General features: G+C 43.1%; 2 protein-coding genes across 2 annotated transcripts; one reads left to right on the top strand and one right to left on the bottom strand.

Moving 5' to 3' along the window:
- Window positions 1–4,011, bottom strand: gtpbp10 (GTP-binding protein 10 (putative)). The gene is made up of 10 exons (XM_023400850.2): window positions 3,872–4,011; window positions 2,968–3,161; window positions 2,762–2,853; window positions 2,385–2,529; window positions 2,222–2,295; window positions 2,094–2,146; window positions 1,892–1,999; window positions 1,681–1,758; window positions 1,412–1,535; window positions 1–756 (listed from the first exon to the last, which is right to left on the bottom strand). The coding sequence occupies exons 1-10, from the start codon at window positions 3,902–3,904 to the stop codon at window positions 548–550; spliced, it is 1,110 nt and encodes a 369-aa protein (XP_023256618.1). The 5' UTR covers window positions 3,905–4,011; the 3' UTR covers window positions 1–547.
- A 4,006-nt stretch (window positions 4,012–8,017) lies between these two features.
- On the top strand, window positions 8,018–10,212 carry osgin2 (oxidative stress induced growth inhibitor family member 2). The gene is made up of 5 exons (XM_023400845.2): window positions 8,018–8,084; window positions 8,248–8,384; window positions 8,472–8,663; window positions 8,780–8,871; window positions 8,967–10,212. Exons 1-5 carry the CDS (start codon window positions 8,018–8,020, stop codon window positions 10,138–10,140), a joined length of 1,662 nt encoding a protein of 553 aa, XP_023256613.1. The 3' UTR covers window positions 10,141–10,212.
- Window positions 10,213–10,392: the final 180 nt, after the last annotated feature.

The raw sequence follows: 10,392 nt of genomic DNA, 5'->3' as shown, positions 1-10,392 counted from the left end.
TTCTAAACATATACAGTTTTTTAATTTGGGAAAGACAACTGGTATTGGATCAGAGCATCCTACAACACACACCAATAAAAATAAATACAATCTTGCATCAGATGAAACAGAAAATAACTGGTTGGTACAAATGCACCTCTCCTCTCTTTTGCCAATGACCCTTTATCATTTGTATCTGGAGGTAAAGCTGGTGCTACATTTGCCTTTACCTGACCAACATCCTTTTATGGATAGGCATACAAATCTCTGCCTAAATAGTTTACATCAGGATCATTTCTGAATAAAGACGGACCTTATCAACAGTGACTGAGATCAAATGAGCGACTCAACTTGCGCAGCCTTTTAACACATTTAACACTGTTTTGACTGTGATGGTCAATAAGAAAGTCAAACATCATCCTAAAGTGCACTGAAACTGCAGGGTTTCTGATGTTTACCTGCACTGCACAAAAAAGTTCTACTTCTCCAGTTTGAAACAGACAGAATAAGACTCATCTGTCGTCATACACTGTAGGTCGACCGAAATCTGAGATGTTGTCCATGTTTGTCACAAATGCTCATGTGAGGGGAACCTCAGTGCCTGCAGTCTTTCTTGATGGATGGCTTTGGTTTCCATGGCTGCATCTTCATCAAGCGACTCTCGGATGCAGCTTTTCAAATGGTCAATACCAAACCCAGTGGTGGCAGAGACGGGAACCACATGTTTGAAGGTCATGTACTTCTTCGGTATCATGTCAGGCAACAGATCAGAGAACTCTGCGAGAGGGGAAATAATCAAATTTTGAAATAATCATCTTCAAAATATTGAGATGGGATAGATGTTAGCATTTAATACAAATTTTCCAATGTAACCTTTTTCTGTGTCTTATAATTGGGTATTTCATAAATTGTTAAATGTTTAAGGGGAGATTTGCTATAGTTTGTCTGAACTTTAAACAATCAAACAAGAAGTGCAATATCGCTATGTGGCAGTTTTTCCATCTGGTAAGTGAATTTAGTTTTTTAGAAAACAAGCTGCCCAGGAACTTAAAATTGAACTGCAGCTCTTTATTGATGCTTATTTTTCATTATGACAAGCGGCTGCTGTGTTCAAAATGGTGATAAAAATGTAATTACTATAGTACCTGCAGATGTTGTGAGCAAAAATATTTATAACACAAAATTTTCCTTTTACATTTACTCCTGAATTTGACACTTAACCTGTAACTGCAGGTTACAGGTAAATGCCACATGTCTTTAGTAGCATGAATCATAGTTCAAATCCATTGAAAAGGTTTTTGTAAACAGTCTGCAGACCTGGATTCATGCGATTAGTGCAGCAGAGAAGTCCATCTTTAAAAGGTATAATTTCATTTGCATCATGAATTTGTAAATTAGAAAGCTAATGAATAAAACCAAAAAAATGATTTACGATCTGGGTTTTGTAGATGCTCCTTCAGCTCTTGTAATTTGTCCTCAGCGTCAGGCAGGTCCATCTTATTCACCACCAGCAGAGCAGGCTTCGACACAAGCTCCTCTTTGTACAACTCCAGCTCCTTGAGACGGTGCGGAGACGGGAGGATGATGAAAAAGATGGAGGTAAATAAATGGTACACATGAGCAGATGGGTGAGTATTAAAGTCAGTGAGAAGAGTATGCATTATATTATAAACACAAGTTGATTTATAGTATCATTCTCACCTTGGTGAGAAGCTGCACCGTTTCAAAGGCTGACCTGAACGGTGTTTGACTAGCCAGCTGGAAACCACAAACATCTACCTGCAGCCGGACAAAACACAATCAAACAAGAGTCAATAATCATCATCACAGCCTGCAATTTTTTAACTAGATTAACCACATTCAAATTCATTATATGAAGGTGTCGGCTCATGTACTTTTTGTCTCTACTCACCACAAACAGCAGCTGCCTGGTCCTCTCCACATGCTTTAGGAACTTGTGGCCCATGCCTTTGTTTATGTGAGCTCCCTCTATCAGGCCTGGGAGGTCAGCGACGGAGATCTACTGAGAAGAAACAAATGATGCAAAGGAGAGAAACCAGTTTAATGGACAATTAAAGTGCAATACACCAAAAACTAAAAAGCATCTCCCATACCTGTTTGTAATCTTTATACATCAGTTTGCCAATCTCCGGCTTCAAAGTTGTGACTGTGAAATAAAGAAGAACTTAGAAATGGCACAAACACAGTAACAGTAAACACACATGTATCATTATCTACATACAAGAGTAGCTGGCAATCTGAGGTGTGGCATTAGAGATGGCTGTCAGGAGAGAGGACTTCCCTGCATTTGGGAACCTGGAAATCAGAATTTCAAAAGGAACTTAAAGCCAATTTGAGCCTCAGCTGAAATGAACCAATACGTTCATGTGTGTTTCCGCTCTCACCCAACAAGACCCATATCAGCGATAAGTTTGAGGTCCAGCCGGATGTGTTTGACCTGGCCCTTACTGGGCTCAAACGCAGTGTAGCGGGAGCCTCCAGGTCCGCCTTTTGCCACAATCACACGATCACCTTCAGCGTTCAGGTCCCCTTGGCGGGAGAATGGACACAGGAAAAAAAGGCAGAATTTTTAGTGTTCATTTGGCTTTTCCATCCCCTGATCATTGCTTTGTCATGTTTTCTGACACAAATGCTGTTCTTCACCTCCGAATCAAAAACTTTCTTGTGCATTATTAGTTTTTATGTCAAATTTAACATCTTTCTTTAGAAGGTTTTATAAATGTTTGACCAACAATAAGTGGCGTGTCATATTTTATATTACCAAGTATTCTGCCATCATCAGTGGTGACAGTGATACCAACAGGAGCAAAGATTTGTTTGTCCTCCCCCCTCTCTCCTCTCAGTGATCGGACACTGTTGATAAATAAAATTCACATACACAATAAATAGCATCTGTTGTGTCTGACAAATATAAATCTAATTTATGTCAACTTAAGAAAACTCAAGGTTGGATTTAGAGAAACTGACCTGCTGTTGGCTCCTGCTCCACCTACAAAACGTTTCTGTGGATACTTGTCCTTGATCCTCTTCAAGGTCACGTCCTTTTTCGCCACCACCCAAACATCTCCACCGTTCCCTCCCTGTCCCCCAAGACGGGGTAAACCCATGCCGCCGCTGCCTCCACGGACATACAGACGGAGATTGTCCACCAAGTTTCCAAACTGCAAAGAGGCAGAAAAGAGACTGATCCAAGCACCTTTAAGGTCAACGGCACTAATAATAAACATGCGAGTCATTTTTACAAACTCCTTCAATTTGGTGACATGTGACAGTAAAGGGAGAAAGAAAACGTTTTTTCTTTCTATTTCTGAGTAAAGCTAGATTGGTATTGTTTGTATTGTGAATAACACATCTCCTAGATCAAGGTAGTAGTTGTGAGAGTTGTTAGGTAGAATCGTTTTGGGTCTGTACTGAAGGGCTGGTTATCTCTGAGGAGTACAGCCATACAACTACAACTCACATGATGATGTATTGAAGCACCTTTGAAGGGAGTTCACGCCCGCCTAGGTTTAATACCAACATTGCATTTAATGCAGACATGGTATTCAACCTAGGTAAGCACCATAAAATGACAGGTGACCACTACAATTTCAAAATTAAGGTTAGATTTACATGGATTGTTTTGCTTTAGGTATTTCTTCTATTGTTTTAATTCTGATACGGTTCAGTCACAGATAACTCGCATTGTAATAAGAATAAATGTTCATAAAAGGCTTAATATTTGCAGAGACCACAGACCGAGTTGTTGATGTTTTGAAGCTAGTTAGCCAGTTAGCTTCCAACTAATGTCACGATTAGAGATGTTAGTGAACCGCTGCTGTCGATGAAGTTGTTTTCACGACATTAATATCTGGTCTGCTTCAGTGCTTACCTTCCTGAGGCAGGCTCTACTGAACTGGACCATCTCCAGTGGCGTTTATTGCCACTTTTCGTGTTGTTGACTGAAGTAGCGGCTAGCAGGCACGCGTTAGTGTGCAGGACAGGAAGTGATATTTTGTTTCTTTCAGCTCATTGGATCATGACGCAGAGAGGCGGGACTCTGCAGGACTGAACTTAGACATGGATTGAACGTGCTGCGCCAGTCCAGGACAAAACATGTATTCACATGCTGCTGCAGATATAGGCTACCCCTTTTTTTCCCTGCTTATAACAAAAACAGTAACAACAGAAAATACTGTAGTTTTTTGGGTGCTTGTACTTTACTTTAGTATTTCCATTTTATACAAATTTTACTCCACTACATTTAATTGATAGCTTGTGTAACGTAATGCAAAATGTCATCAACAAATAAAGCATGATGTATTAATATAGATTTAACAACCCAGTAGTATTTTAAGTATTTAAAATGAGCCCCACCTTTACCAGCTGCAACACTGAAGTGATATCATTAATAATTATAATACAATAATATATTATTGTTAAAACTGTATAATGAGTAGGCCTACTTTTACTCATGCTTCAAATATATTTCAATGATGACATTTTTGTACTTTTTATAAAAGTAAATCTTTGAATACACAACTTACATTTGTGGGAGATTATTTCCACACTGTTTTTATGCAACTTATATTCTTGGGCTATACTTTTATACAGTCTATGTAACCGGCAGATTTTCATACTTTTTTCTCATCTCTTCAGTCAGTCATTGTTACCATGGCTGTTGCAGCTGCTCTGTGAGGGACACAACACTCTATATCGCAGGAACTTTTTCAAACACAACAGTACAACACTAAAATAGCAATATTGGCCCCAGTAAATTAGTGGTCTGGCTCCAACACTTTTATTATTGGTTGCAGCCTTATAAATATCTGGGTTATCTGGATATCAGAGTTCCATTTGATTCAGTAAGAGCAGACACAATACTGAGGTGTCCTTAGCACAACTAACATTTGGGCAATGCATTTCTTGGGGATAGAAGTCGGTTTATGAGCAGCAGAGTGTGTGCCGCTGGGAGGATGCTGAAGGATGCTCGGATCTTCCGTCTCTCTCCTCTCTCCGTGAGCGCGCTCACGCCTGCCGGTGCACAGTGAGATGCGCATGTGACGACAAAAGCAAACGCTGGACCCTGTTTCTCTCTCTCTCTCACTCTCTCTCACTCTCTCTCTCTCTCTCATTCTCTCTCTCTCTCTCTCTCTCTCTCTCACACACACACACACACACACACACACACTGCCAACAAGACACAGAGAAGATTTAACGCTCAGCCGACATTTACAGGCTGATCAGACCTGAATACACCAGGTCTGCTCGGATTTTACTGCACGGAGGTAAGTGTGTGTGTGTGTGTGTGTGTGTGTGTGTGTGTGTGTGTGTGTGTGTGAGAGATGACAAGAGAGAGGCTGGCTTATCTCATGCAAGACCCGGACAGTTGCATAGGTCCTCCCACCGGTGTCTGCCTATTTATAGGGTTGGAGATGCAGCCGTGGGTCGTGATAACAGGACGCGTCTGGGGGATAGAGAGATAAATCACAGCGCGGTAAGAGATCCTGTTCTTGGTGCGGAGTGTTGCGGATGCCCGTGAGTGTGTGTTTGACCTGAATTATGCAATGATGGTGACATAGCCGTTGTCGAATGTGCTCCTTGTGCCTTATTGGACGCAGGCTGCAAGGACAGCTGCTCCGGAGTCGGGAGTGTAGTGGGAGGTTTGAGCCTGTGTGGGTACATGAGGATGGTGTGTATGGTGGGGTAACTCACTGCTACATCATTCAGCTCGTTTCAGTGTTGCCTGTTCTGCAGCAACATCCGTACATATACTGTAACCAATCTAGATCTGGTTTCAAGTTCATTTTGTAACTGACCTGCAGGCTGCACAAGTTGCAAGGATGAGGCTGTAGTAGTTGTAGGCTTGTGAAAACCAAACGCACCTTTCAAACAGACTCAAAAATGAGAAAACCCAGCTTGAAACGCATATATATTATCAAGAAGTGTTTCCAAATAAATTTGACATCGGCTGGTGAATTCAAAATGTACATTGTTATTTCATTGACCACAATGCACATAAAAAGCGATATTTAGTCCACAATACTCGGTACACCATGTTCTAGAAAAGTATGCTCCGTCCTCTCGACACATGCTGCAAAAAGCGCACATGCTGGTGCATGAAAGGGCAGAGGACAGGACCTACAATGAAGTCTAAAACTTGACCAAATGCCTGGGTTTGGGCATTTCTAATATTATAACATTTTGGCTGTGGACTTTGTGTGTTTTACTCTCCATGTTTCACAGAATTTTAAGCATATTCAGGCTTTTCCGCTAAGCTTAAGCAGTTTGGATGATCTGTGTAAGTAACTGTTTTTACATTGGTATTTAATTAAATTGTGTTAAATTTCAAAATATACAGTATAAAGCACACAGATTTATCCACATTATTTATTCTTGCATTTGCCACCATCATCTCAAAAATGTAAAACTTTGTTAAACAAGTGTAGATGCTCAATAATAATTCTACCCAGGCTGATTGATAAGAGCTGGAGGAATAAATTTGCATGTTCAGGGGACTGGCTAACAACCTAACCATTGCAAATAAACACTACATCCTGCTGTGTGTTTAATCTAATAATTTTGCTAACCTCACACATAATTGAAAGCTCCATCTTTAAAGTGAGAGGTTTTGTCATACATACTGCTAAAGTGAAGAATGAACTTCCTTATTGATTTACAGTATTTACTACGTACTGCTGTTCTGTCAACCATATGGCAAAACTTTGTAATATAATTTGAATTTTTTTATTTATTGGTAGAAAAGGTTGAAAACACAAGACTATAATCTTAAATTTGAATAAATCCTTGTGAATTAGTTGGGGTCCCCTGAAATCCACCTACAGTAAGAGACTCATTTTGGTCCGAAAGTTCTAGCAAAATCAACTTTTAGGACCGTAAACACGGTGGGGTTTGTCAAATTGAGCAGTGGCATGGAAATACCAGTATCAACCTGCCAACTGGGGGCACGACATTCACCAAACAGGGCAGCCAATGTGTGGAATCCCAGTGCTTTCATTGAAAAGGGTAAACAAGCCAACGACCAAAGACAACCGGTTGGCTCACAGACACAGGTCAGACAGGGGGAGGGAGGGCCGGAGGGGTGTACATGAAATGAGGCGGACTGTACTGGCAGCAGGGGGACATGGGAGTTTTAAGGGAAGTGAGCCAGAGTTTGGGGATACAAGACAAAAGCAGTGTGGGCCATGTTTTGGTTAGTATGAAACTGGGGCAAGTGGACACTGCTTGCTGTGGGTAATGTTTTGGCGGGAGTGTGTGTGTGTGTTGGTGCTGGGTATGAAGGGGGAGGAGGAGCTCTGATGGTTTGGTCTGTCAGCATGCCAGGACCACATTCTCATCCTGCTGCTGTTGAAAGGGGTGGTAAAGACATAAACAGGCCCAGTGGGATTAGAGCCCACTCGGAGGAGTGATCAGGGGGGATTTGCTGCCCGGCGGGCACACAATGGCACTGTCGCGTAACACACAAACACACACTACACATGCTCACCGGCAACGTTTCACAACAGACCCAAGCCTACATAAATCTGATGAGAACTCCCTTTTGTTTGGGAAGCGGTACCAGGGTTAACAGAGGCTAGTCTCGCCGCGGGCCATGTTTGATAGGACAAGGGGTGTGTGAACGTTGGCGGGATGGCAAAGAGAAAAGCTGAGGGTACGTTGTGTTGTGGCGGTGTTTCCACGTGTGTGAAGCCCCGGACAGACAGGGAGGGCCATGGCTGTATGTGGAAGCACAATAACAGGATGAATAAAGGTTTTTTTCCCCCATCAATGCCTGTGTTTCTGAGTCAGCTGATGGTGGTGGATGGAGACAGGATCTAAGCTAACATGAGACAACAACAACACTAGTAGCCACAAAAACAGCAAGCTGGTTTGAACCTGTTCAAATAATCTGACACAAAAATATGTAGCTCTGCTTTTCAGCTGAATATCAAATTGATGGTTACAGAAACATCTGGCACTTTCTTCATATCTATTGTTTTGTTCCTCCTTAGTGCTGGCTCTGGCCCAGGCTGCAGCCATGCCTCTTCTGGAAGAGACCACTCTGCCACAAGACCACCCATCTACTGTTCCCGTGGTCATCATAGGTAAACTTTGCCGTTAACCTCCCGAGCTTTAACGGTTACACACTGTGACTAGGCCCGCGGTCCACAATTTAAATCTTGTCTCGCTCTTTCTCGTATCACATAATGCTGTGTTTCCCGTTGTGATGCTAATCCACCATTCCCGAAACCTGGGTCTTTTTTTCAGGCAACGGGCCATCAGGTATTTGTCTGTCCTACCTGCTGAGCGGATACAAGCCCTACCTAGATACGGCAACTGTCCACCCAAACCCAATACTGTACAGGAAACTGCAGGAGACCAAGCACCTACCCGTCACTGAACAGGTAAAACCTTCTACAAATTGCTTGCATGTGTACACATGGCCATGTTCACATACTCATGTATGTCATGAAAGGGATATTTTCCTACAGGATCTGGAATATTTGAGTGAAGGTCTTGAGGGGAGATCAAGGAATCCAGTGGCTGTGCTTTTTGACACACTGCTGCACCCCAATGCTGATTTTGGCTACGAGTTCCCCCCTGTCCTTCAGTGGAGGAGGGACAAGCAGCAACACATCCCACATCTGGTGCTGGGGAGGGCAACACCTGGAGGTGCTTGGCATGTAAGCTTCAAGGTTTAGTCTTCTACACTCTTATACTATCCAAATTTCTGTCAATCCTTTTGTTTTGGTCCTTTTTTGACACTGATATTTCTTCCACCCCTCTTTTCCCTCCTCAGGCAATGGAAGGCTCCATGCTGACTATTAGTCTTGGCATCTGGATGGAGCTTCCTGGCGTCAACTACAGAGACTTGGCCAATGGGAAACGCAGGTAAAGACATGGGACAAGGTTGACGACAAAGACATGGCTCAAACCAATGATTAACTGTGCTACCATGTTCCACATCATCTTTCTCCTCTCTCTAGGGATGTAACGAGTGACAGAGCCACTCCAGAGGAGATCTCATCCTATTACCGTAACTATGTGAAGCTAAAGGGCCTGCAAAAGAATTTTGTTGACAACACCTACGTGACCTCCGTCCAGAAACTCTGTCGGGGGCACGAGGGAGAAGGTCTGGAAAATGGGCATACTGATCAAGGGGTGGGAGATGGTGGGAATGAGGGCTTTGAGGGAAATGGAGTTGAGGGTGTAAACAATGGAGGTGGGGGGGCTCTCTGGGAAGTCAGGGGATACCAGCAGGTGCAGAACGACACTCACGTCCCATTCTCTCTGTTTGCTGAGAATGTAGTTCTGGCCACCGGTGCGTCCGATTCACCGATTCGATTAGGTGTAGAGGGGGAGGACCTACCATTTGTATTCCACAGTATCTCAGACCTTGGCTTGGCTGTAAGCCGGAGAAAGCTGGATATGAACTCTGATCCGGTTTTAATTGTAGGTGCTGGTTTAAGTGCTGCAGATGCAGTTCTGTGTGCTTGCAACAGCAACATTAGAGTGCTGCATGCCTTTCGTAAGAGCGTAGACGACCCAGATCTCATCTTCAAACAGCTGCCCAAGACCCTGTACCCAGAGTACCACAAAGTTTACAACATGATGTGCTCTCATGCCTACACAAATGTGGCTCCCTCCTCTGCTCCTAACAGACCACAGGCAGTCAGCATTGCCTCTTCGGTATGTGCCAAGATGTGCCCAAAGCCCCAACTTGCCTCAGGTAACACGGCTGGTAATGCCAACGTCAGCCTGTTTCCAGACTACACCAGTTTCCCCGAACACTGCGCGGTGTCCTTCCAGTCTGACATGAAGTGTTTGCTGCAGGGGAAAAACTCCCTCAAGGCGTTCAAGATCTCCATGGTCCTGGTGCTTATCGGGACCAACCCGAACTTATTTTTCTTGAAGGGGCAGGGCCAGTACCTGGGTCAGGATCCAACAAAACCCATCTCATGCAAGAAGAACCCCATTGAAATCCACCCCTACACTTTTGAGTGTACCAAGGAGCCAGGTCTGTTTGCCATGGGCCCACTGGTGGGAGACAACTTTGTTCGCTTTTTGAAGGGTGGCGCTTTAGGCATCGCCTCCTGTCTGCTAAAGAGACTCAAGAAGAAAGGGAAGCTCATCAGCAATGGAGGGAATGACTTCATTTGAGAATATGATGGAAAAAAGAGCAGTACACATTGGTTGTAGGGCAGATTTTGAGCGCTTTTACCAACTAATGTAAAGAGGGGACAGTTTTAATATGTTTTAATCATTAATGCAGTGTTTTCTCATCAAAGTTTAGGCATCTATACAACTTTTTGAGACCAAAAAGACAGTGGATGTACACTAATTAGTTTCTAAAGAAACAAAAGACAGCTTTTAAGAGTCTTGTCTGACTTCTTAAGAAGTCCCCAGAAGTCT

Source organism: Seriola lalandi, unplaced genomic scaffold, assembly GCF_002814215.2.
Source record: "Seriola lalandi dorsalis isolate HSWRI2012SDOR001 ecotype SW California unplaced genomic scaffold, Sedor1 jcf7180002053060, whole genome shotgun sequence".
NCBI lineage: Eukaryota > Metazoa > Chordata > Actinopteri > Carangiformes > Carangidae > Seriola > Seriola lalandi.
The sequence above is the reverse complement of the archived record's forward strand: the minus strand, read 5'-3'. Positions and strand labels throughout refer to the sequence as shown.

Excerpts from the sequence above, each read along its gene's own strand:
- gtpbp10 (XM_023400850.2), bottom strand. The coding sequence starts at position 3,904 with ATGGTCCAGTTCAGTAGAGCCTGCCTCAGGAAG. Across the intron at positions 2,530-2,761 it reads TGATGATGGCAGAATACTTG|GGGACCTGAACGCTGAAGGT; the intron begins GTAATATAAAAT and ends TCTCCCGCCAAG. Across the intron at positions 1,759-1,891 it reads CCAGGCAGCTGCTGTTTGTG|GTAGATGTTTGTGGTTTCCA; the intron begins GTGAGTAGAGAC and ends GTCCGGCTGCAG.
- osgin2 (XM_023400845.2), top strand. The coding sequence starts at position 8,018 with ATGCCTCTTCTGGAAGAGACCACTCTGCCACAAGACCACCCATCTACT. Across the intron at positions 8,085-8,247 it reads TGTTCCCGTGGTCATCATAG|GCAACGGGCCATCAGGTATT; the intron begins GTAAACTTTGCC and ends TCTTTTTTTCAG. Across the intron at positions 8,872-8,966 it reads TTGGCCAATGGGAAACGCAG|GGATGTAACGAGTGACAGAG; the intron begins GTAAAGACATGG and ends TCCTCTCTCTAG.